The sequence below is a fragment of the Strix uralensis genome, chromosome 6, assembly GCF_047716275.1.
Source record: "Strix uralensis isolate ZFMK-TIS-50842 chromosome 6, bStrUra1, whole genome shotgun sequence".
NCBI lineage: Eukaryota > Metazoa > Chordata > Aves > Strigiformes > Strigidae > Strix > Strix uralensis.
In genome coordinates, this window is record NC_133977.1 from 34,373,284 (window position 1) to 34,394,402 (window position 21,119).

At 48.4% G+C, this 21,119-nt stretch overlaps 1 protein-coding gene across 1 annotated transcript in view; it reads right to left on the bottom strand.

The window, feature by feature from the left end:
- Positions 1-1,593: 1,593 nt before the first annotated feature.
- ITGB5 (integrin subunit beta 5) overlaps positions 1,594-21,119 on the bottom strand; it is a 63,131-nt gene continuing 43,605 nt past the window's right edge. The window contains exons 11-15 of the mRNA XM_074873628.1: positions 8,545-8,767; positions 7,740-7,843; positions 4,085-4,201; positions 2,752-2,918; positions 1,594-2,177 (exon numbers count right to left, since the gene is read on the bottom strand). Of these exons, the coding sequence (XP_074729729.1) occupies positions 2,082-2,177; positions 2,752-2,918; positions 4,085-4,201; positions 7,740-7,843; positions 8,545-8,767 (707 nt within the window). The 3' untranslated portion in view covers positions 1,594-2,081. The remainder of the gene's footprint in view (positions 2,178-2,751; positions 2,919-4,084; positions 4,202-7,739; positions 7,844-8,544; positions 8,768-21,119) is intronic.

The following is a 21,119-nucleotide window of genomic DNA, read 5'->3' on the forward strand; positions in this document are numbered from 1 at the left end:
AGTCACATGAACCAAACTAAAACTTGCTCTGCCTACTTGTGATGATTATTTTTTGACTATTTTCTGTTTTTCTTCTGTGCTAGTGATGAAATCTATCTTGCCAGCATGGCATTAGGCAGTTGGATGGTCACGAAAACCGAATTTGCCCCATGGATGCTCCTTCCCAGGCAGCAGCATTAGTCCCAGGTATCCAATATGCAACATCTCAGCCTGCAAACATTAGCCTGGGCTTCAATATTGTGTAGGAAATATGGAGCTCTGAAGAGCTGCCCCTCTTCAGCACTCAGGCCTGTCCTACTGCTCGTGGCGCTGCAGGGAGGAGGCAGCACAGCCCCCAGCCCACGTAGGGGTGGGTTACATGAGGGCAGTACCAGCATTTAACCAGAGCCTGCCCTTGCACTTGTGTTCAGGATGTATGCACTCTCCTCCCTTGCGAGGGCAGATTTAGTGGAATCAGGTGGGATGACAGGGTACAGATTTAATTTATTTGGGGTTCTGGGTTTTTTTAACCCACCTGAGCAGTGCCAATGCTGCCCATGTGCCACTTGCTGCACTCCTAAAAAAATCCCTGTTTAAAGCTATTTTTAGTGTGGTCTGCTGCATTTCTTCAGTGCTGCTGGTGGGAGGAGGGGTGACAATAAAATTCTAGAAGGACAGCTGTTTATACTGAGCAAATAAGAGCTTCTGTTTATAGAGGCAAAACAAATAAAAGAAAATAAATCCGGAAGGATGGGACCATGGCCCTTTTCCAATTAGAAGAGCAAGTCAAAACAATGAACACCATTTGTTTTTGCTTTTCCCTGGCAAGCTTTCTTCAGCTATTGCATGATCTGTTCAGGGCAAAGAGACAAGAAAAAAAGAAAAAAAAAAAAAAGGAAAAAAAGAAAAGCAGGCAGTAGCAATTGCTTTGGCTTCTCTCTCCTGCCGGAGGCTGCAGCCTCGCTGTAGTCTGCATGGGTTTGAAGCTGCAGCTGTCAGCCAGGGTAACCCAAACCCCAGCTCCAGAGGAAAACAGATGGGGCCGGGGGAACAGTTTGGGGGAAAAAAACCAACAAAACTGAAGCACGTACACTGTGAAGCAACAACACTGGGTTTTATCCAGCTCCCTTTCCAGCCAAAAGCTTAAGGCTCCCCTGCTTTTCCAGCTGGGCTCTGCTGGACCCTAGAGCAATAGTGATAAAAAGTCAGAGGTCTAGATGAGCTGCTGTGTGCTCCCAGCTGCCCTCCTGCAGGCACCCAGGCCAGACGCCTACTTGCACACCCCAAGGAAAGGGTGTTTAATTTAGTTTCCTCAGCCTAAACTCCTATTTCCCTCGGTCTCCCACCAGTTTCCCATCTGTTTAACACTGCCGGCATGGAGCAGGAGCTCCTTGTGGCACTTCCCACCCTGGGTCAACATCAGGGTATTAAATCAACATATCTTCTGTGGCAGTCACTGCGGCTCCAGCTCCTATTTTTATAGCCATGCTTTGACTGATAAGGCTCTATTAATAAATCAATCAGGCAGCACCACTTGCGTTTGTAGGAGCAAGCCCCTGTTCAGTTTGTCAGTGGGGGACTCGGCAAGGAAACAATGAACTCTTACTCACAGCATCATATATGCACAATAGTTTTATTTTATTTTTTTATATAAAAAAATTCCTAAAGACTGCAGAACTCTTGTATCCTAATTTCTTACACAAATGCTTCCGACATCCTCTTTAAGCTAATTCCCCCCTAACAACTTGCAATGGCGTGGGTTCCCCTGATTTTGAACTAGTCACCCTTTCTAACAGGATATGTCTAAAGCTGCAATATGGCACTTGGTTGACTTAGTTGGCAGGTTTAATACATCCAGAAAGCTGGGGTATGGAGTCACACACGGCTCGGAGTCCATCAGCACAGGTGGGGAGCCTGCCTTTGTGTCTGTGCCTCCAGAATGAACCAGACTTTTCTCCTTACTGTGCAAATAACAGGCTTTGGTCATCGACCAGTCCTGTCGTAAGGGATTCTTACCCCTGAAGAGGATCCCATCTTCAAGTGGGGAAGCAGCACATACAGTCAAGCAATTGTCCACAGCAGTCCCAGATGCTGAGACTCCATCAGTCAATTGTACCATTGTAAGACTTGTTGAGCTTGTTGAATGTGAACTCTACGTTATGCGTGGAAATAGGCTTTCGGTAGAGAGGATTGGATGCCTGTGGAGAAATGAGTGGACAAAAAGAACAAAGATAAGGAACAAAATCCATGTCACGGCAAAAATGTGTATAATCGCCCCTTCCTGCGCCAATTAATTTAGAGTTACTGCTGCATTTGGCTTTGACTGAAATGTGCATTCAGATCCAAAAGCAGTGTTCTTTGTCTATCGACCCACCTTCCATCCTGTCTGCAGGCACAGGTGATGCCCTCAAATGCTGGGCAACCCCACCTAAAGCCTCTCAGAAGGGCTCCCTCATGGACCTGACCAACCTGGCTGCCACCACAGTCAGACCTTGGTCCCTGCTCCCTTACCTCCTTCAGCCCTCCAGCACTGCTGGGAAACACATGATTAAACCAAAGGCTGGGCACAATTTTGCAGAATATTTGTAATTTGCCAAGGGGAATGGCAGTGCAATGTGCTGGTCCCTGAAGTCCTACTGTGTGGCATCGCAGGGCACCCGCACCCTGCATCCCTTGCTCCTGCCACCCTTCTCCATCACTGCAGAGCTGTTTGCTGCCTGTGCATCCCTATAGCCTCCCCATACGCCAGCAGCACCTCCACCCCAGGCTCACCATTTCATATCTGGCCCGGGAGCGTTCACTCTGGAATCGGTCAAACTCCCGTCTGTCATGAATGGTGACGAGCAGCTTCCAGAGCCCCAGCAGGATGATGCCGATCAGCACCACGCTGCCGATCACCGCCAGCACGATCGTCACGGCACTGGGGGCTGAGCTGCATGCTGGTGACAAGGGGAAGAAGGTAATTAGCTCGGTGGAGTGTAGCCAGGATCAGGATACCAGGACATAACGACCTGGACTGCAGCCACTGAGCAAGTGACCTCAGGGCAGCGCCAGCAGCAGTGACAAAAATTGAACAAAGCAACAGTCCTCTCTGAAACCAAAGGGTTTGTTTTTTTTTTATTAAATAAATTCCTGGCTAGATGCAGTTCAAAGGCACAGCTCTCATGGATTCCACCAGAGCCAGGATGTCGCGTAGCACTTTGGGGGAAGAGCAGTGTTGCACTGCCACCATCCAACAGTGATGCCTGGTTTTAATGTCAGGTGTCCCATGTGGGACACAGAGGTTTAAGGTGCCTCTGGCAAAAGCCAGCTCAGCTTCTGGCCCACATGGAAGCAAATTATTCCTAGGCACTTTAAATAAGTACATTAACTGTCAGCTAACCAACTGGTCTTTCAATTAAGTGCAAGCCGCAGCACAAATAAAATAAAACATGCATTATCTCAGTCTTTCCCATACTGGCCTGTGCCTCAGAGGACCAGAGCAGATTGCAAGAAGCTACTGCTGGGTGCTCGCCAGCTTGTCCTGCAACACCACGTGGGGGTTTTTTTGAGAAACTGCATTGCATGTAATTAAAATAATGCTGGGAAACACAGCTGTCTGTGGCAGCCCCAGAGAGGGGAGCAGGGACACACAGCCTTTACATTGCCTGGACCAGTGCTAGCAGTTTGGCAATGAAGAAATCCATAAGTGGTATGGGGCTTTCCTAACATCTTGACTCAACCAGCAGCAGCACCAGGTGTCCCCTTCTGATTTTTTCACTCCCAGTGCCTGTATCTCCAAATCAGTACATGGCATGCTTTTTGCTACATAAATAGGCTGGGTTTAATTTCAGCATTCCAAGCTGGCAGCCATTTGCTAGCAATGCTGGCAGCTCAGGTGCATGTTTCACTCTCAGAGTCCTTTTTTACTAAGTTGGGAGCATTTGGAGCTGGGTTTCAGCACTGCAAAACACTTTATTTTAAATCATCCCTGTTCATCTGCTCACGCATACCTTTGTGCAGCCAGTGAAACCAGCCCTTCCACAACCCGCCAGGCTCCCCAGCAGCCCATCACCTCTCCCGAGGCAGCCTGTGCTATTAAAAGGAAACACAAGGGAAGGCCAACCTGGCTCTTTGAGGACGGTGAGGTTGGATTTCCCACTGGCAAGCTCCAAGTAGGTGAACTTCATGACGCAGTTGTTCACGGGGTAGGCACAGAGGATCGCATTCGGGTCATCTGTTTCTGGAATAAGATGCAGAGTCACAGAGTTTTATTTTGGGTTTTATATTAAAAAAAATCATAAAGACTGCAGAACTCTTGTATCCTAATTTCTTACACAAATGCTTCCAACACCCTCTTCTTTTTAAGCTAATTTACCCCTAACAACTCACTCATGATGGTGTGGGTTCCCTCATTTTGAACTAGTTACCCTTTCTAATGGGCTATGTCTAAAGCTACCATATGGCACCTGGTTGACTTAGTTGTCAGGTTTAATATTAGGAATCAGCACAATTCTCCCCTGCAAGCTGAGCAGGGCTTCCCATGGATGCCTGGGAGCAAACAAATGGGGAGCAAGTGTGGAAAGCAGCACAGTTTTAACGCAAATCATGCAAATTATAACTAAGCAGCATCCAGACTTACTGCTCAAGAAAATGTGGCACTTGGCAAACATGGCACAGCAAACAGATGCAACATCACACATACACACACTCTTCCTTCGCACAAGTCTGCTTTGGCAATAAATGCTGCTTTCTTCTTATTTTGCTAAATTTCTTGAAGAGTGGAAGCTGAAGAGAAAGTGAGAGGCACAGTCTCAGCCTGAGAGGACACGGATGGGGCCATCAGCAGCAGCAGCCCATGACTGGCTTGTGCTCCAGCTGTGCTGAATAGCTCCAGCTCCGGAAACGTTTGAGAAGTTTGTTTTTTGAGTGAGATAGAAGAGAAAAATGGGGAGGGGAGGAGGGAGGGAGGGGGAAGGAAGAAGCTGGTTGGAGGGGAGGATGCAGGGATGGGGGAGTTGCAAGAAATGAGACTACTTTATTCCCATGGCAGTACAGGTGCTGTTTGTTTGCCTGTTTAACATACCGTAGCACCAGGCAGAGCCTGTCACTGCTCTGGTCACTGTGAAGGCTGCTTCACAAAAGCAATTAAAAAGTTACAGCAAAGCCATCATCTGAGGTTTGCAGCTCTAGCTTCAGGGGTGATTTCAGCAGAGCCACTGCCCTGCAAAGCCACAGCTCGTGCGGTGTCCCTGCTGCAGGGACAGTGCCTGGAGGGAGATGGGGCAACATGTCTGGCCATGCCAGGTAGCTCTGCAGGGGCACATCTCTGCAGGCCTGCATGGGCTGAGAGTTTCAAGGGAGAAGAAGGGATCTGGGAACCCTTGGCTGGCAAAGATGTGACCTTGGCTTAGGCACCTGGAAAATGCTTCCCACAGCTCTCCTCCTCACTTGTATCCGTGCCTGTCTATCAGGCTGAAAAATGATCACATTAATGACCACTGCTATTCCAGTCCCTTATCTCTCTCCTTTCTGTTTGTCTTTCCTTTCAATACCTTTGACCTGCTTTCAGTCAAAAGATTAATACCTCCATTTCAACAGCACTGAGCCCAGATGCAACTACCTTGCTGGTGAGTCCTGACAGGGTTCCTGGTGTGGACAAGCCTCAGCTGTTCCTACCTCGGGACAGGAGAACTTGCTCTACCTCCACAGGGGTACTGAAGGCAGAGCTGGAGAAGTGCTGATTGTTACAAAGCAAAGCGCTAATTAGATTAATATGATAAAATTCCATCTTTCTTGACCAATGCTCTTCTGAGTTAGGCAGCAAATTTTAGTTCCTTCAGGCCCAGCTGTTTTCACTCCCATCTTTGCACCATTATTCTGTTAAAAGATATGGTGATTAAAGTCTTGATAGTAATGATCTCCTGGTCTTCACTAGGTTTCAGAGATCACACATCCCCAAAGAGTGGTGTGATAGCCCCATCGAGCTTTCAGGTCCATTGATGCGTGCTGTTGGCAGGTTCAGCTCAGCACTAGACCTGTCATGCTCCCCTCATATTGAAAGCTCCTCTCTGGAACCATCAGGAATGGAGATTTAATATTGCAGAAGCAAAGGAGATCCTACAGAATCCAATGCAAGTCATATAAGCCTCCCAAAAGGCATCATTCTGGCTCGTGAGTCTAGTGACAGATGCCTCTGCTCTGTGAAGCTTTGAAGCACTGGCTGCTTCATACCCAGAATCAAAAGGCACGTGGGATCTTCCAGGATGTGTTCATTGCAACTCTATATTTAAGAAACTCCTATCCTCCACTGCCAGGACTTCTGTGACAAATATCAGCATTCGGCCTCTCAGCAGGGACTTTTAACATGTGCTACATAATACAAAAGCACTTGAACACCAGGATTTGGCTGAGTCTGCCTGCAAAGAAGTCTGTAGTCCCCAAGCACTTTTACTATGAATATTTTACTCTACCTCTTTCCCTAGTAGCCCAGATCTCCAAGCTGCAGAGTTCCCTGAGCTACCACGAGCTGAGTACCACCCACAATCTGGCTGCAATAGTTCAGCAGAAGAATAAGAGTAGTTCCCCAAAATGTCTTAAAACAGAAATTTGGCTGTGTTTTAGTCTCAAAGCCATGCGGGGGGTTTGGCAAACCACAGCCCAGCCTCACCTCCCAGGGCGCAGGCAGCACAAAAGCTGGCTTTGGCATGGTGCAACAACCAGGCAGGAGAGTTGAGCTTTAATCCCCAGTATGTGCTGGCTCCTAAGAAACACAGGCCAGTCAGGCATCAGGAAGGAGCTTCATGTGGTTTGGAAGTGCCTTGTAACCTCTCGCAGTGTGCTGGTGTAGGTGCACTCCCCGGTAAACTGCAGGGAGGATGGAGAGAATGAAAGCAAGTCTCCCAAAGGGAAAGGTAGGAAACACTGCTGGCAGTAATTTAAAAGCTAGACACTGGATATGAGAGGAGTCAATGGGGAAAACATCGCCTGCAGGCAGCTAGGGAGGAAGGGAGAGAAAGGACAAGCAAGGTAGAGCACTCTCACCTCTATAAACTATGGGAAGAGGAGGAAATGTCAGATGTGGACAGTCATTTATCTCTGCTTGATCTCCATCCCTCCCTCCAAGGGGTACTGCTAAGGCCAGGGTCAGGATTAAAGCTGTCACAGTTTGGATCCCTTCTACTCCCCCAAATAGCAACCAGGGACTCCCAGAATGGAGCTTGAAAAGAAGGGGGAGAAAGTCATCTGCTGAGGGATGCAGGTGTGGGGTGACCTTTAGAAGAGGACACAAAGGACGGGAGAGAAGCTTGCTGGGGGGACTTTTAGCAGTTAGTTCCACCAAAGCAGAACTCGTCATGTCCAAAACAGCTTTGTTTTCTTTTACAAGCTCACTTCTTCCAAGATGAATTCTCAGAAGATTAGGGAATGACTTTTTTGGGTGATACTTTGTCCTTTTGCACTCTCTCACGGCTCATCTAATCTTCTGTCTTATCTGATTTCATCCTATTGTCTTTGCTCCTTGCACTGTCAGTAGTGGTCCTCACAAACCCTCATTTTAAGATGTTATTTAAAATCAAAGGGGTTTTTTACTTCAGTATAGATTACAGCCTGGAGAGAGGGTCACACATACCACATATACACATATACATACACACATACATTTCTAAATACCAGGTTTTCCCTGAGGCTTTCTTTACAGATATGTCTTGGTCTGGTTAAGAGGAGTTCAATGCCACAGTCACTGGCTCCCAACATCAGCAGTCCTGTTGCTGCCTACTTACCGAGAACATCCACAGTGGTGATGATCTCGTCCTTGCAGTGCTTTTGGCAGGTTTGGTTATCAGCCAGTCTTCCTGAGTTAAACAGCTTGCATTCAATGCAGTCCCTGCAGAAAGACACATGGAAGGGAAGATTAAGCACCCGTCAGAAACCGCATGAACATAGAGATTCACCCCTCAGAAAGGGACTCCCTGGTTGTTGGTCTGGTGGCTGCACGAGTGCACCACAAGGAAAGAACAACTTCAGGGCCAAGCAGCTCCATTTTAAGGATGGGTTTACTCTAGGGGATTCAATGAAGGTGCAAAACAGATGGTAGGTTTGGGGTCTGTTTGCCCTTTGGATGTCAGGAGCTGCACGTCAGCTACTGCAAAATCCATCCTGCCTGAGATCAAGGCAGACAGCATTGCTGCTCTATGCCAGTCTGAGGCTGATGTCCAGGGCACCTCCATTGCTCCATCATCCCCACTTTCCCTTCCTCTGCAGCTCACAGCTCTCTGGGCCTGGATGTTTGCAGCTCAGGGTGCAGCAAAACTGGGGTTGCCAGACTTTCCTGCAGAGCAGCACAGCACTGGAAACGAACAGGGATGTGAACCTCCATGAGGACTTGGGCAGCAACACTTGTTACTTCTCTACCTGGGATACTCTCAGGTTGCTTAGTGTGGACTCCGAGCAGCAGTAGGCTTGTTTGGGGCTAATCCCCCTGTTTAATGAAGCAGGAGTAGCTCCCTAGCTGAAAAGTCTCCCAGGAACCAAAAAGTTGCCCTTCCCACCAGTGAGAAGTCCCTTCTGAATGCCCCCCATGAGTACCTTTTAGTGCTACAGACGCCTGGGCAGGTGGGACACTTCTCACACGTCTCTCCAAAAGCCCCCGGCTCAGTGCACTGACACTTCCCACAGACACAGGTGCCCCTGCCGCTGCACATCTGTCCATCACTGGAAACACAGCCATCCGTCTCAGTGGAGCAGTTGCAGTTGTCCCCAATGTAACCGGCATGGCACTTGCACTCCCCGCAGTGACACTCTCCGTGGCCTGAGGCAAGAGCAGGGGGAGGCATCAGCAGCATTCCCGGCCAGTGCCGGGTGCTGCAGATGTCCCTGCACAGGAGGGACCAGCAGCCCAGCAGGAAAAGCTGCCAGAGAGACCTTACTTGGCAGAGTAACAAACAGGTGGCGATGGGAAACACCTAGATAACAAATTATTATCTACATTTAGCAGCAAAAATGCCTATTTGCAGCTCCTCCAGCTTCCCTCTATAGTCACTCAAGACAAATGGGCACCTCTCCCTTCCTAGGTGGAACTAGGTGGCCAGGACATGGGCACAAACTGCCCTTGGGAGGTACTAGCAGTGATGGTGACCATGGGGAGAACAGGGCAGCTCCCTTGGAGCCGACACAGCCTGCAGCTGGAGGAGGCGACTTCCACCTCAAGTATGAGGAACAACCACCTACTACTGCAGAGCCCAAGAAGGATTAACTGGTAGAGACCGCATGCTCCAGCCAGGTGTCAAACTTAATACCCTCTTACTTTCCTCTTCCCAGATGAGGGTTCCCAAGTATCCCCCTCCTTTCAGGGTGCCCCTTTTGCGCCCTCCTGGTTCACACCCATTTAGTGCTTGACACCACCAAGCAAACATTAACACCTGAGAGCATATTTCAGCAGCGTGTTGTCATGAGCCTTTCTTACCCGCAGAGTGAATAGTCCTCATCTCTGCTTCCTGGTGCCCAGCACCGTGTAATTGGGCTTTGCAGAGCACTACACCTCCCACTTCTGCAGAAGGTGAGCAGCATTGCTGTCATTCAGCCCCCAGCACTTTCTAAGCATCGCTCGGCTTCACTCACGTGCCACCTGAAGGATCTGGCTAAGCTATGAGGGTTATGTGCAGTTTAGTACCATGATTTCCACTGCGACTGGAGTAGCAAGAATATTGAGGCTGATGAAGGGTCTCTGGCAGCAGCTTTTGAAATACTGCTTCTCAAACCAGATATGTCCATCTCAGATGCATGGCACACAAATACTTTGGGGCACCAGAGGGTGTGGCAGAGTCGATGCGATCTCACTGCTCAGCACATGAGCCGGACAGGAGGTTGCACAGCCAGACTGTGGCCAATTTTCTGCTCAGTCTTGCTACGGCATGGGATTTTGCTAGCAGAGCTGCTGTGCTAGTAAATGGGGGGCCCATGCCATGCTCCCAGCCTAGCCTTCTCTAGGCCACACCACTTAACAAGAAGTTTTCTCCTCCTCCACACTTCCCTGCCCACAGCAGACCCTGAGCTCTGGAGATCAGTATTACTGCTGGGCCCTCAAAATGGTGTAACAGAGAGGGATCTTGTGAGGGTTTCCATGTTTACTAGTCTGGCTGGTGTTTTGTAAAAATTAATCTCTTCTTTTTCTGTCTACATCGAGAGATATGAAGATGGGAATGGAACAGTGCTTCCTTGCTGGTTTTGAATGCAAGGTTTAGCAGTAAAAAAGCCTAACAGATTGACCATTTCATAAGGTCTTTCCTACCCTTCTTCCTAATAGTTTTACTTAACAAGTACTCTCCAAAATCTTAAAATGCCTTAAAAAACATTAAATCAACAAGGACCGTGTCCTGTGTCCAAGTGAGACCTCTATGTCCCAGCCAGTACCACGAAGGTTGCTGGGATCAGTTGAACCTCCCCCAGGGAGTAGCTCAGGGCAGCTCACAGCAGACGTGGATGAAGAAACTGATCCAGTAAGGGCACTCCTATGCTGAAGCATCCCCTTGCAGCTACAGGGTTTAGCAATGGCCTGAGGAAGTCAACATGCTTCAAGGCTTTTAGCAATGGTAAGTGGAGTGGCTGGCTGCCAAGCATCTGGTTTCAGAAAGGCATCCATCAGCTCTCTGGAAATACTGCTCAAATTCCTCCTTGGTCGGTCCCTAGGAGAAGGGATGCCTTTGAAGGCATAGTTTATGGAGCTGAAGGGTTTGTATACGAGGCTCATCAGCAACCTAATTACAGCTCAGCTTTCCCACTGGAAACAGCCTCAAGAACCTCAGACAAGATAAATTATATACATGCTCCTTTCATCGGCACAAAACCGCTCATCTGCCTGCCACTCCCACTGCTCCAAGTCTACCAGAGAGGCTGTGGATTGTCAAGCTATATCCCTTGCCAAAAGTCATGGGAGCACCTTCTGTTTTACTAGGCGTCTCATATGTTCCAGCACATCACAAGTTGCCCTCCTACAGCCTCTTTTGCACTTCCACTGTTTGCTTTGGATCCAGCCTGCAAACTTAAACATTACTAGACAGAGGAGATTATGTTTACAAGATCTCTAGAGGTGACCTCCTTCCCTGCCTACATCTGATGGAGATTAAAAATCCCTCGCTCTGTTTGCCTTCACAATAACAGCCTTGCCCTTGCCCCAGACATATCTGTACAGGCAGGTTTGGTTTGCCCCTTCCCTACAAAGCTCCGGTTTTGAGCCCATGGACAAAGACAGGTCCACCACTGCTGCTGCTCGGGGTACAGCTGCAGAGCGGGAACCCCTGTGCCCTCTGCTTCACAAGCAAATCAAATGGGGTGGCTGGCTTTTATACACAATTAATTCAGGCAGTTGGGCTCTTGCACACAGCAAAAGTTTTGTGCCTCCATGGCAATGAATGTGTCCAAATTAAATATAAGTTATGGTTTTCTTAAATGGGCAATATTTCAAGGAATCCAAACCAGCTGGAGTTGAGAATCCATGTATATGGCATTTAGTAAATGTGCTCATGCTTGAATTTGAGCTGTGAGGGCCAAGAGAAGCAAGCTGATTGCATTCACACCTCTGCATGCTCCCGATCTGGGTGGCAGACACCCCTCTTCTCTTGGGCAGAGGGGCAGAGTCCCTATATCATTAGACTTACTTCAGTCCTCCTAGGACACCACAGAGCCCAGCAAAAGATGCAAATCCATTGGAAATCTGTCTCTGGACCATGAAATGGTTCAGTTTTTAAAGCTGTCAATGCCAGGCCGGTGTAGGAGGCCAGAAAGACTGCACATCCCTTCCAGCCCCTGGGCAGGCTGGGGATGGAGCCTGGAATGACTGTCCAGGGGAAGGGAAACAGCCATTTCCAAATAATGCATCCTACTAAACCACTGTGACTGGAAAATTTAAGAAAAATCATCTTAGAGCAAGTGATTTTGTTATTGAAGTGTATGAAGAAAAAAGCACTTCTATGAGGGTGACTAAGTGTGGGGTGTGAGCTTAAAATTTAAAAACATGTTGAAATGTGTTTTCTGCCTTGGCCACACTGGCTCAACATGCAAGAAGTCACTGGCTGAAGCTCATCACAGGGAATGTGCCAAGAGTGGGAATTTCCATGTTGACCTTTAACGGCAAAGATGTTACAATCTTCACTGCCTGCATCAGCTTGAAAGAGCGGCCACTGCTGCAAGCACCACGAGCTCCACTTCTGGTGCTCTCCATCCATCTCCCACACAGCCTGGAGGTTGGAGAAACATGGTGAGTGGGCTACATTTATTTCTCATATAGGTGTGACAAGAATCACTTCTCAACGTCCACCTGGAGCACCAGAGATGAGAATCCACTCCATCCTCTTGCTCAGGACACAACCTGAGAGGAGCCCCAAGGCAATGTGGCAGCAAGCCTTTTGGTGATGGTGACCCAGAGCTGAGGTTTGCAGCATGCAGAGTGCTACCTGGTGCTCGTATGTTGCAGCAAAATGTGCTGCACATTTCCAGTCTCAGCTATCCTATGGTCACACGCAGTGCTGATGTGGTTAAGCAGTCTCTATGCTATGTAAGATCATGTCTGCAGGAAGCCTTCTACCGCTATGACAATTATGAACCTAGTTTCACTTCCCAGTTTCATTTCCAAGATAAAAATGCGTCCTCGAGGAGGGTGTGTTTCAAGACACCGCTGCACCAGCAGAAGTCTCATAGTGCAGGACGTTACCCTGGACTGTAATGCCCTTGAACACTTTGAGTTTGCGTGTTCTCTATTAAAGCTGGTTTGTGAAGCCAAAAGACATTATGTTCTCCAAACATAGCAAGAGATGTTTTCTTCTGTTCCCATCCTTGAAATGAGACAAGCTTAGACGTTTAAAAGATCCAGATCTAATAGGGAAATTAAATGCTCCCTCTGAATTTGATAACATACTTCCCAGCCAGCTCTTGATTGTTGGGGGGACTAACACGAAACACGTGTCAGGGAGGCTGCAGAAACATGCTGTGAGGGTGTAGCAGAGGAAAGCAATGCTCCTGTGGGGGGGAAGCAGTCCTCAGGCTAAGTTTGGACTAGTCTAGGATCCAGCAGGGCAGGAGCCATGGGGTGTGCCACTGCTTGGAGGCATCCTCTTCCCAAGGAGGCCACCAAGGTGGACCAGGACCTACAGCCTAGCTGGTCCCTCTGTCTCTCTTCCCACCCCAAAACACATCTACATCCCACTGCCATGCCCTGGCTGGGCTGCATGTCTCTCTGTCACTCAGGCGGCTTTTAGCAGGACATCCAACCATCCTCATTTCACCCTAGCTGCCTCTGCTTCTCCCCTCAGCTGCCTGCCATCCCCTCTGCCCTCATCCCAGCACCGCACACAGCTGGCTTGGCAGCCTGACACCAGCGCTGTGTCTCACAGCTCCGGTTCCCAAGTGGGGTTGTTGTGGGTGAGCAGGAATTGGGATAGCAGCTTCTGGCAGAAACTTCCAGCCTCTGAACCCAATTTCATCCCAGGCTTCCTGACAGCAGGCTGAAAAGTGGGACCCTGTGGTGGCCAAGTGCTCGGCGGGACAGCCTGTCTGCCCTCTGCAATAACTGTCTGCCTTTTAGGAATTGCACTGACTGCTGCTGCACCAAGAGGTCTGAAACTCAATGCACTAAAAGCTCTGTCACTAGGTCTTTTGATAGTGGTTTTCCTAAAGCCCCCTAATTCTGGGGACCACAAAATTATGCAAAAATATCAGCTTTCTTTTGAAAGAAATAAAAATGATCCCAGCTTTTATGGAGGGGGAGAAAGAGTTTAAAAACAAGCCCCCCCAAAACTCCTTTTTCCCCCCTAATTTTCTAGAAAATTAAATTGATGTGCCTACCATACAAGAAAAAAATAATCCTCATCATTTTTAAGCCAGTTTCTTGGTTTCTGAGCACTCAGGAGGTGAAAGGTCATACTACATTTTGTTCCCATTAAATCAAACCACTTATTTTTTGTGCCTTCATGCTCACCTCCAGGCTTTGGGTCAGGACCTTCAAAATGCTGTACTTTTGTCATTTTTGGTTACTTGAACAACTAGTTTGAAAGAAACCCACAAAAACCCCACAGGAAAGCCAAGTAAGTTATGGCAAGCAATTTCCAGATTCCCCGGTGCCATCCCTTTAACGAGCCCTGGCCGCTGTGCCCATCACCTGGAGAGCCCCGACGCAGAAGCCACATGTTTGTACTCCCTAGGGGTGGATGCACCAAAACCATCTGCTTATGAGAGAAGAAGAATTCAAACCCTACTGACACAGGACACTACTTGAGCATCATTTTTGTATCAGACCGGCCAATCTCCCAGCAAAAGTGCCTGACGCCTGCAGGAGGGGCTCTGTGAACAGCAAATTTTGAGTGGGAGGAGGAAGGGCAGCAGAAGAGGCTTTGAACATTTGGAAAATGTAGACCTTTCCATTTGGGAAAGGGCTATGGTAAGACACAGTGCCTGTTTAAGCAAATAAATCATTGACTTCCCCGCTAATCTCTTTCCGTGACTCAAAGCAGCCAGCGCTGCACATCAAGAGGCCAGGCAAGGCAAGGCAGTCTGCCTGCGGCACAGCTCAGGTTCACGGAGCCATCCTGTTGCCAGATGGTCAGCACCAGTAGAAAGTCAGGGAGAGGTTGGGAAATTTTCAAACTGGGGATGGGCTTAGGATCCGTTCCGTGGGTCACACCAGTCTGGCAGGCAACACAAGAGTGGCAGGTTGGCAGGAGCATCCCCAACTCCTGGAGCCTACGGAGCATAACAACCTCCTTGTGAAAAGGAGGTTACTATATAAACACAGACAGACAAACATCAAGGGTCCAAGGTTTCTGTGTAAACTGAAACGCATCCACCGACCGCTTCCATTCACACCAGAAGAGAGCTCAGCCATGCTCATTTATCCACAATGCAATACTGAAACAACAAAACAAACACTAAGAGAGTAGTAATAAGTATTGCTTTTCTGTATGTTATTTACACCAGACACCATGGATCTGTGCATCTTCCCACTGCATTAATTTCAATGGATATTTATATCCGGAAGCATCTGGGTTTGGCAAAGAATCAACAAGGCTTTAAATAAGCCTTTATTTCAATCCTAGTGCTGGTTGAGCTCACCAATCATCAAAAATAGTATCAGAAATGCAGACTAATGAAACCAAAGGGAAAGAATAAACATGTGCTTGAGCTGCTAATTCAGCCTTGGGTACCACAAGCCCCAACACCAGCTCCACATCACTGCCAGCAACCCCCACACTGCAGCACTGCCATTATAAAAAAATCCTTTAGCCCCCCAATTTCTCACTCACTTGAGAACTTCTGGGTTAAATGAGAACTCCGCAGGGAAAACAGGGCTTTGGAAACTGCTGTCTCATGAAGGCAGCCGAAAGCGATCCAGGGCAGGCAGATTTCCTGCAGCAGCCCTGGCCAGCCTTTCCTCATTTTCCTTCTGTCTGCTACAGAAGTGGGGCTGAAACGCAATCATGAGATATGGCTGATGATCCACCAGAAAGCCAAAATGGGCAATGAGGAGTCATTTCCTGAAGGAGATCTAAAGCTGCGTTTCTTAAAATAAAGCCTTCCTTTTTTTTTTTTTTTTTTTCTTTTAAAGTAAGCTCAGCACTCCACAAATCTCTTGACTTTTGCTTATGTTAGCGCCTCAGACGAGCCTGCCACACGTGGCCTTTTGGATGGAGACCCAGAGCTGGGAATTGGAGCTTTTAGGTCCTGCTGCCGACTCTGCTACCGATGCAGGGAGTGATATGGAGCGAGGGCTGCTGCCAGATCCTCCCAGAGATGCAGTGCTTCATCCTGAGCAGGGGCAATCGGGATGGGTGTGCCGGTTCCCTTTGAGCCATGGGTCCAAATACCATCCCACCAAATTGGGCACATGATCATCCTTGGCTTTGTCACCCCTTAAGCACCTGACATGGAAGGCACTGCAGAAACTGCTAACAAATCATATTATTCTTTAAGCCAGATAGGAAGGTATGTGTGTGTGGAAATCCTCTGGCTTTTCCCCCTCCTGTGTTTCCCTCCAATCCTCTAACTCAAAAAGGGCTCTGTACCACTGTCCTTTTCTATCGACCTACATCCCTTCTCATGCAGACATTTATTGGGTGTCCCACAGGATGCACCAACACCTCTCCCACCACAGTGCTCCTCTCTCCAGCTAACTCTCTGGCCCTCTAGCAGACAACACCCACTTGCAAAACCCCCTCTGTGCAGGTCCCCCATTTGTTTCCTCTCTCCCCAACAAGCCTGACAAAGAAAACTGCTTGACAAAGAGCAGTTTCCACTTGGCTTTCCCAACCCTGCCCAGATACCACCAACACCCATGGGTCCAGAACCAGGAGCTTCTCCCCCACTTATATACTTCTTGACCCATCTCTTTGCCCAGGTCTGCTTATACAAGTCTGTATTTAGCCTTCAGCTTTTGTCACCATGAAGGTTCTAGAATATTTAGAAACACGAGGGGACATATGGTGACCATGCAGTTAGATGAAATGTGGATAAAGGGCTTGAGAAAAGCTATAGCCTGCAACCCTTCCACTGACGCCTGGTGCCTCCAGGAAGGACGAGCGTCATCCTCCCACTCCAGTGCCTGAGCAGGCTCCTACCAGCTCCTACCACCCAAAAAAACCTCCGGATTTGTTCTTAAAATAAAACTTGGCTCCAAAACAAAGCTGCACGATCCCAAATGCCTGAACTCCAGGGCCAAATTCTATGGTTCAGGTCCATCCTTCAAATGAAAAGCAGGCTAATTCCCACCCTGCTGAAGCCCAAGTGGGCTGAATGTCCTTTCAGCTGGACCTCGTTAAGAGGAGTGGGCTCTGGAGCAGAGATTGTTTCTCTAAAATCCAGTGCCATGGGAGCCTTGCCCAGTTCTGTGTTTGGATGCAAACACATAATCTGATGCAAGTTCACCAAAGGTCCATGGTTTTGGAACAGATTTCTCCTTTCTCAAAGAAGCTGGAAGAAGTCAGAATATTATTCAAAGCAAGACAAAAAAGAAGAGAAAGAACGAATCCGCAGCCTGTGCTGCACTTCCTTTTCAGGCCAATCATTTAAACTCAATTTTTTAAGCCAAACTGAGCAAAAATTCACAAGTTGTCAGTGCACCTCTACAAGAAATGCAGAGACCCAGAATTTTACTCACCTGCTGGTTTGAGGCTTTCATCTGCCTCTAAACCCCAAATACAGCATTCATTTCCAAACATTTATTTCTGTTAATTACTATCATCAGAAGGATCAAATGCAAATGCCAAACTCAGTGGGATGCTGGCCATAAAGGCATAGCACTTAAGCGAGTTTGTTCTAAGATCATCTTCTCTCTTTGGGGAGCAAGTAGGCAATGAGCTGTGTTTTCAGAGTTGATCTTGTTTTTATTTTGGAACTTTGTACTTTCTGACATATGGGGTTCCTGGCCATGGGAGGGGGTGGCTGCAGCAGGACAAGGGCATTTGGGTATGTGCATGCACCATCAGATGACACCTCTGGTTGTGACCCACACGCTGTGCCACTTTAAGAGCAGAGACCCACAGACAGAGCTCTGGCTCCCATAAAGATGTCAAAGACATCACTTCTTTATTCTTTAATTCTGCCCTGGCATTTAATGCCTCATTAGCATGCATTAACACTTGCAAAAGGTCCGCTCAAAGACAAGGAGAAACCCCAGTGAAAAGAGGCAGGAACAGCAGCACTCTGTGCGGGTTGGTCCTCCAAGGAGCTGCTGCCAGATTTGGAGAGAGCTGCAAAACTTTGACAGCAATGAGGGCCTGGGCAGGGGGAAAGGAGGAATAAGAAAAGGCAGCCTTGACCTTTCGTGCTAGGAATGGAAACTCTAGTGAAGCAGTACACGATACGCTGCGGAAGGAAAGTCCAACTCCATTGCTGTTTCAGTGTGAACAACCAACACAAACCCTTGACGTGAGCAAAGGCAGGCAGGGTATACCTGCTGCCAGAAACGCGAAGATGAAGAATAAACACAGCACTGAGCAGAAACATAAATGGAAGTATCATGTGTGTTCCCATGAGAAATCAATGCAAAGATCATAAAATATCTTGTGTTGGAAGGGACCGGTAAGGATCATCGAGTCCAACTCCCAAATAACTGATAATATTTAACAGGCAACAATGTAACAGTAATGCCTGGTGGTGTAATATCTAATACTGAATTTATTTATTGTGAAAGAAATCCAGAGGAGCATATACATTAAGTACAGAGCATTCTAGCTAAGAACCATCCACCTGCACTGAAATACAGCCACCTCTGCCCTGAAACACAGCAGCTGCGCAGGGTAACACAGGAGGTCATTAGCAGAGCAGTCAGGGTGCAACCAGGCATTTTACATGCTTCAGCTATAAGCATTGGCCATGCTTTTGCAGGTCATGGCCTGTGGGCGAGGGTCACCCCGTGTCATTTGTCCCAGCCCAGCAGTCATCTGAACCCCTTGGGATCTTCAGCCTTTTGAATGGGCACAGAGCAGGATGGGGATGTGCACACTCTCGGAGGAGAGCAGCACATGTCTAGGATTAAACTGGAAAGAGAACAGAAACCAGATTAAAGGGGAAAAAATAAATCTGGAGAGGAAGCAGAAGAGAGACATTGAGGAAGGGTGGAGCTGATGCCCTGGGGGGAAGCGGCAGGGAGTTTTCAAGAGCCTTCCAGGACTGGAGATGTGAAGAAACAAATGCACTGCATCACCCCCATGCTCCTCCAAAAGGCCACTGAGGATTTGTATGAGACTTCATGATGATGAAATTTGGGATGCAAAACATCTCCCACCTGGCTCTCAGCCCATCTCTTCACCAGGGCTATGAGCCACAGCTCCTGGGAATAAGCACACCCAGAACCACATGGGACACACACCTGAATTTGGTAGCTCAAGGCAGAGAGACTTGCAAAGAGTGAAGGAGCTGTCAGGACCGAGAGGTTGGCTGCACAGGCACCAGCAAGACAGCATTAAGGATGGGTCCCTTCCACAACAGTGGTTTACGGGGTGCCCATCTCTCTTGATTTAGGACTGCCAAGAGAAGGAAGGTTGCACCCAAGCCAAAGCCTGTCTGCATGACCCAGAAAGACTGCATTGGTAGAGGATGTGCTTTAAATAAAAATCCTTCTGGCTTCTCTATTACAAATAACAAACAGTCTACTAACACATGGTGACAGGCATCAATCATCAGTGTGAGTGCCCCCATTTCTCTGTCTCACCACAGCCCTCTAAAATAATAGTGGTTGATACTTGGGAACCACTTGCTTGCAAGGCAAATTCAAACACTGCTAAAGAGGGATGCTAATGCCAGACAGATGCTTGCACAGCTCCTGGGAAGCCTCTCTCTACCCTTTCGAATTATCTGGGAGCCAGGGCTGGGCGTCCCTGCTTTCCATTACAGAAGGTGCCACCCCAGCGCAGGGTAAGATGCAAGCGCGGGGCACCGCAGGCTGCCCACAGCGGGTAAGCACATTTCATACACGTCCCTGTGGTTTCTCATCCTCTTCACACTGTGTAAAGAGCAGAGAGTTTCTCTGTGACATCCCCCATTAAAAGTTGAGAGGTTTTGAGTGCTGCTCTCAGAGCTCACTGCCCCCATGCCAAACACGGCCATGACCCAGCCTTTCAGGAAGGCACTGCGGGAAGCAGCCTGGGATGACCCAGCCTGAGATGACCGGCTCCTGTCACCTGACCGAGACCTAAAAGCCAACATCCCACACGTGATGGCAGCAGCAGGCTCCTCCACAGTTTATTCCCCACCTGTGGAAACATTTTCCAAATCACCACTCAGGCAATCACACTCTGCTTCCCCAAAATGTTGCAATGGCACTGCAGCCCCCACGCTCTGCAGGAGGTCAAGCAGGAATGCAGGAATATCAACTGACATCAGAAAAGATCTGGTTTATACAAACATGCCTTGGGAAAAAAAAGGAGTAGTTTTTCCTGATTTGGGACTCAGATGCTGTCATGCAGACAAATGACATTGGACACACGGCCAACAGCATCCTCAGGGAGCTTGTACACAGGGTGAGAATGGCATCAGTCTGAGACGGATGAAGATTAATTCAGCTGGCTGCTCTTCCAGTTAATCCCCTTCACAGCCCTCAGCCCTCCCTGCCCCAGCTGACCTGGTCCTTACATTTATTTAGGCTGACCCACAGGATGGGAATAAATGGAGTTCACCTAAACCTTACATTTCTTTACACTGACACACATGATAAGAGTAAGTGGAACATGCCCAGCTTCACAGTTTAACCTCGAAAAACGAAGAGGACAGCGGAGGTCCCCCATTTGATTACTTTCTTATTAAATGCTTGCAGTCTATTCTTGTTGAAGCCAAAATGTTTCACAGGTAGAGAGGGGATGCAAGCTGGAGAGGGGATGCCCATCCAGCAGTGTCGCCACACATGAGCACTCCAGCCTCAGTTCATCACTGCTACAGGACACAGCAAGTCAGAGGTTTATTTTTCCCTTCTTATTCAGGGGGATTTTTTTGTTTTATGCATTTCTTCTCAGGTGCACAGATGTCTCGGGGCAAGGACTCTGGCTGAGCAGCTTCTGCAGGCAATAAAAGCCAAGGCCAAATGGAATGCAGCAAGGAGAAAGGCTTTTAGGAAGCTCTAGGATAAATGTGCAGCCTGACTGAGTCTTGACCACATCTTAAAAGAGAGATGCTATCACAGTGCCATCTCCTCATTACTTATTCTGGCCATAAGGTCCCCCTGGGCTATGCAGCAGCTCTGTAGGCAGGACACCGCAAGATGCCTGAAACCAGATTTGTAGGCTGCCAAGGAGGAGCGATGGTCACCCTGTGCCTCACACAGCATGACAACATGCCTCTGTTTTCTAGCCCAACTTCAGCTGGTTTTTAGCTCCCTGTCCCCTACACTGCTCTTTGGTGGGGAAAACAGACACTCATAGTCCTATAATCCACCCTAATGGAAAAGGGGTTTGGCTCAGAGGATTTGCTGGGTTCAGCTCACCCCAAACTGCTCTCCCATGTCCTGTAGCCCTGACAACACATGCAGCTGCTGCCTAGCCCCCCCCACGAGCCCCCCACCTGCTAATAACTGGGACCACTAACGAAGCAACCAGCACTGTGAGGTTGCACCATGGTGACCTGAGTTGACACTACATCCTCTGTCACCAAAATAAAGCCTCAAAAATGCTGGTAGACATGTGCTC